Source organism: Miniopterus natalensis, chromosome 17 (genome assembly GCF_054644295.1).
Source record: "Miniopterus natalensis isolate mMinNat1 chromosome 17, mMinNat1.hap1, whole genome shotgun sequence".
Classification (NCBI taxonomy): domain Eukaryota; kingdom Metazoa; phylum Chordata; class Mammalia; order Chiroptera; family Miniopteridae; genus Miniopterus; species Miniopterus natalensis.
Genome location: NC_142097.1, coordinates 23705164 through 23710312, shown reverse-complemented (window position 1 = coordinate 23710312; position 5149 = coordinate 23705164). Strand labels below are relative to the sequence as shown.

The window sequence follows — 5149 nt, the reverse complement described above, 5'->3', positions numbered from 1 at the left end:
CTTAGTTTACCCCTCTGTAAAATGGGAGCAATGCCTATTTCATGTTTGTTTTAAGAAACAGATTAATGAAGACTTCTTCAAAAAGGAATTACCGTAACAGTCTGAGTTTGTGAGCACCCTCCCTTCCCTTTCCTGGGACTCTGATCCAAATAAAACCTAAACAGGGCCAAGCCCTGGCTCATTTCCATGGGCTGAAATAACAAACCCGATGTCCTTCCTCCCTTGGGCCATAATATTTTATTGACAGGTTAGAGGAAGAGCCAGAGGTAAGGGTCCCTCCCCTCCCCCGCCCCCTACCAGGAGCATTCCTCCCTCTGCTGAAAGCAGGAAGCCCAGGAGGCTGCTGGACTCAGGCAGTCTTGGTGGTGAGGTTGTTGTAGTAGGCGTCCTGGCCCTCAAGCAGGCTGCGGTAGGTGGCGATCTCCTGCTCCAGCCGCGTCTTGATGTCCATGAGCTGCCTGTACTCCAGGTTCTGCCGCTCGGTGTCAGCACGGACATCACTCAGCTGGGCTTCGATACTGCTGATCAGCGCCTGGATCTGTGCCAGCTGGGCTCCATAGCGAGCCTCTGTTTCCGCCAGCGTGCCTTCCAGGGCAGCTTTCTGAGGGCAGGGAGAGAAAAGGTGACTCAGCGGGGCCTGGTTCCCAGAGAGGGCAGGGGCACAGCCACGGCCCAGACGGCCCAAGTCTGCAAGGACCTGAGTGTGCATCCCACAGGGAGGGGGGCACATACCATGCTGAGCTGAGACTGCAGCTCGATCTCCAGACCCTGGAGGGTGCGACGCAGGTCAGTGACCTCCGTCTTGCTCATCTGCAGTTGCTCCGTGTGGCCAGCGACCTCCCGGTTCAGCTCCTCAGTCTGCAATGAAAGGAAGCGGAGGGAATGAGCACTGAGGCAGAACTTTGCCTCAGAGCTTCAAGCCCTCTCTCCTTGCCACATCCCCAAAGGGCACCTTCTTCCCCCTTCATACCTGGCTGATGAACCAGGTTTCAGCATCCTTCCGGTTCTTCTCAGCCATGACCTCATATTGGCTTCTCATGTCACTCAGGATCTTGGCTAGGTCAATGCCAGGAGCGGAATCCACCTCCACACTGACCTGGCCACCCACCTGGCCCCTCAGAGCACTAATTTCCTGGAAAGACAGGGCAGAGATGGACATGTCAGGGCCCAGAGCCTGCTGGGCCTGAGCCAGGTCACTTCCCAACCCCTCAGGCCAAAGGGGGTTGGTTTTCAGGTGCAGACCTAGGAGCTGGCACTGGCGGACAGACTGGGTTTCCACCATCCCCTGCTGGAACCCTGGAAGCTATGCTCCACACGTAGGGCCACGCTGAGAGTGCAGCAAGTATGGCCATGATCAGAGTATACAGAATACAAAAGTGTCCTCAGCCCTGGGAAGCTGGGGTGGCCCAGCGGGAAACCCACCTCCTCATGGTTCTTCTTCAGGTAGGCGAGCTCCTCCTTCAGGCCTTCAATCTGCATCTCCAGGTCGGCTCTGGCCAGGGTCAGCTCATCCAGCACCTTGCGCAGGCCATTGATGTCGGCCTCCACGCTCATGCGCAGGGCCAGCTCCGTCTCGTACCTTTCAGAGGAAATAGCTGCAGTCAGACCAGCATTTCCTCTGTACCTCTGAAGACTCCCCCACTTCCCCAGGGTCCAGAGTCTGTGAGGGGTGTGCTTCGGACCAGTGCCCCCACTGCACTGAGCCTTAAAAGGGCCTGGTATTGCCTCCCCTGCCCCACCCCGGGGCAGAGGTGCTCACTTGGTTCGGAAGTCATCCGCAGCCAGACGGGCATTGTCGATCTGCAGGACAACCTTGGAGTTCTCAATGGTGGCACCAAGAATCTGGAAGGCAGAAGGTTGGCAGTTCAGCACACTGGCACTGCCCACCACTTTCCTTTCAAAGAGATGGGAGCAAATGAGTATGCTCTCACTCCCTGGAGACAAGCCCCAACCACTCCTCACTGCCCACAAGCCTACTGTCTGGTAGGCCTTGGAATCAGTCCCTGACCCGGAGCTGAAGCAGTGGTTTCTTTTTTATTTTTTTTTTAATATATCTTTATTGATTTCAGAGAGAGGAAAGGAGAGGGAGAGAGAGATAGAAACATCAATGATGAGAGAATCATTGATCAAGCCCGCAACTGGGCATGTGCCCTGACCGGGAATCGAACCCCGATCGTCTGGATCCCAGGTCGACGCTCAACCGCTGAGCCACGCTAGGCAGGGCAGCAGTGGTTTCTCACCACTGCCCAGGCCGCTGAGCCAGGGGGTAGGTGATGAGCAGGGGAGGGCAGGCAGGTAAGCTTGGAGAGGCTGTGCCCAGGGAAACTCTAAATGGTGTCAAGGAAGGCAGCCTCTATGATATGAAAGCCAAAAGCAGGGAAGTGGCGGGGGTTACCCCCCTCCCCCCAATCTATACTCCTCACTCAAAGCAGTCTGCCTCAAGTAAGGAAATCTGTTGAGCACATGCATCTATTATATGCCAGGCACCTTAACCTTACATTTCTTTCATGTCAGGTCAGTGGGTACAACTATGTCATGGGGATGGGAAGTGAAGTTGAGGTGGAAAGCGAAGTTCAGAACTCCTTGTCACCCCCAATCTCAGGTCCCTCTGACCTGAGGGGCATGGTCACACCATTTAGCTACTTGCATTCGGATCATGGCGCATTAGCCATTGTAATGCATGGTGATTTGCATAGTTTTTAAATGAAACAATAGATTATAAACATATCAGAAGGGACTGCTCACAGTAGGATAAGGATGGTTTCAAGAAGCTTTTGTCTCCATTGTGGTGTGTATGAGAGAATATGAGGACACATCTTAAAATGCATTTCTTATCATAGGTCACGATTTGAAAGGTGGGCTGTGTACCTCTAGCTCCCCCTCTTTGTCTACAGTCTGATCTATGTCCCTGTCACCCAGCACCATGCCAGGCACAGGGCAGACACTGGGCAGTGCTATGGGGAGACCCAGAACGTGGGGTCACTAAAATGTCCCACTGGCTTCCCATACATGTCTTCAGGACAGAGCTCCAAGCTCTTCCCTGTGGGTGGAGACCGAGCCCCACCCTGCAGGCTCCCAGGTCTCCAGCCCAGGACACAGAGAAGTGCTGCTGCACCGGGTCCTCGGACAGAGGTCTCCACAAGCAAAGAACCCCAGGGCCTCTGCATCTGCCCCTCCTTTACCCTGTCCAGGGGTCACAGCACATGTCCCCCTTAACCTGCCAGGGCCACAGGTGGCCTCTCCCATGCTTCCTAGAGTTTCTCTCAAGTGCCAGGTGGTCCCTAGGCCCGGGAGGAGGGGCCTGAGCGTAAAGGAAACCAGACGTGGGGAGCCCGAAAAAAGGAAAGCAGAGGGCCCCCCCACGGGGCAGCAGGGGCAGGCTGGCCCGGGCGGACCAGATTCCTCCCAGGCCAAACCGTGGCCCCTGGCCTAGACCTCCGGGCGTGGCCCACGTCCTTCCACTTCTCCGGACCCCTTTTCCCTGGCCTCCCCCCTCCAACCCAGCCCCCCCATTCATACCCCAACCACTTACTGCCCACCGCGCCCCCCCCTTTCCACACCCTGGTCCCGCCACCCGGGCCCCCACTTCCTGCGCCACAGTCCTGCCCCCGGCCCCACCCTGCCGCCCGCCCGCGTCCTAACGGGCTCGCGGCCCCGCCTCCCCCGCCCGCGGCGCTGCGCCGCGCGGCAGGTGCGCCCCCGCGCCGGCCGCCGCCCACCTTGTCCCGCAGCTCCTCGATGGTCTTATAGTAGTGGCTGTACTCGCGGGCGGGCCCGGGGCCCTGCTTCTGGTACCAGTCTCGGATCTTGACCTCCAGGTCGCCGTTGGCCGCCTCCAGGGCGCGCACCTTCTCCAGGTAGGAGGCCAGGCGGTCGTTGAGGTTCTGCATGGTCACCTTCTCGTTGCCCATCAGGAGCCCGTCGGACGCGGCCAGGGCCCCGGCATAGCCGCTGCCGTAGCCCCCATAGCCCCCAGAGGAGGAGGAGGACACGAACCGCGCGGAGGACACCGACACGCCGCGGCCGCCCGAGCCCCCGTGGATGCTGGGCGCGCGGTAGACGCCGAAGCGCATGGAGCCGCCGCCCAGGCCGCCGAAGGACGAGGCGGCGGACGACTGGCGATAGCTGTAGGAAGTCATAGCGAAAGGGGCCCGCGACACTGGGCGGAGGAGCCGGCGGAGCTGTGGTCTGCGGGAGGAGTGGCCGGGCTCTCACCTGGAGCGCTTTATGCCCGAGGGGGCGGGGGAAGGCGGAGAGGTCGGGGCGGATATCCGAGCCCCGAGGAATCTGCAGGCTCCCGAGTGCAAACACGGGCACTCTCCCCATTGGTCAGGCCCCGTGGCTCTGCCTCCGACTCCCTCCCCCAGGGGCCCGAGGCTCCTGCGCTGAGGGGAGCTGCCCCACCCGGCCCCCACGCAGCCGACTCCGGAGCCCTGACCACAGGCCCCGATCTCACGCCCTCTGGTTCCCACCTTCACCCCCATCACACGCATACTTAGACACCCTCTCCCAGTTTGCCTTCTGACCCTCCCTCATAAGATCACCCTGAGTTTGACACCCCCCAGGAATTAGGGTCCCTCTGAGAGTATACACTCCACCCCTCTCCCAGGGACCCCTCGTTCAGAGTTCCCCTCTAGAATCCTGTACTGAGCCCCTGCTTGTGATCATCATTTGTGATCATAATTAACCCTCAAATTACATTTACCAGGTTCCTACACCCCATTCGGAACTAAGGCTTTCAAAGCCCACCCCTTGGGGATCACCCACACCTTGACTCCCCCTCAGCCCCCCAGATGAGAGTGCTCGGAGCGGCCCCCTTGTATGCCTCCGGAGACAAAGCTGCCCCACCCTGCTGTGTCCCTACAAAGCCACCAGGTTACAATAGGTTCCTGGGAACAGCTGCTGGGAGCAGTTCTGCAGCTGGACTGTAAAGGGCACATTCACACCTGGGAGGTGATCCCTCACTCCTGGACTCTTACCAGTCTACCCCACCCCCCACCAGGACAACCTCCTACCCTCCAGACCCAAAAGCATGCATTCATTCAGTGATCCATGATGGGGAATTTGAGCCTGAGGGAGGCAAGTAACTTGCCCATGAGACATTTAGCAACTGTCACCCAGAGAAAAAAAATAGGATGGAATCCCTCTC

At 58.7% G+C, this 5149-nt stretch overlaps 1 protein-coding gene across 1 annotated transcript; it reads right to left on the bottom strand.

The window, feature by feature from the left end:
* Positions 1–218: 218 nt before the first annotated feature.
* On the bottom strand, positions 219–4194 carry KRT19 (keratin 19). Its single transcript, XM_016215106.2, has 6 exons — positions 3720–4194; positions 1760–1842; positions 1423–1579; positions 971–1132; positions 733–858; positions 219–601 (listed from the first exon to the last, which is right to left on the bottom strand). The coding sequence occupies exons 1-6, from the start codon at positions 4137–4139 to the stop codon at positions 350–352; spliced, it is 1200 nt and encodes a 399-aa protein (XP_016070592.1). The 5' UTR covers positions 4140–4194; the 3' UTR covers positions 219–349.
* Between the last annotated feature and the right edge of the window lie 955 nt (positions 4195–5149).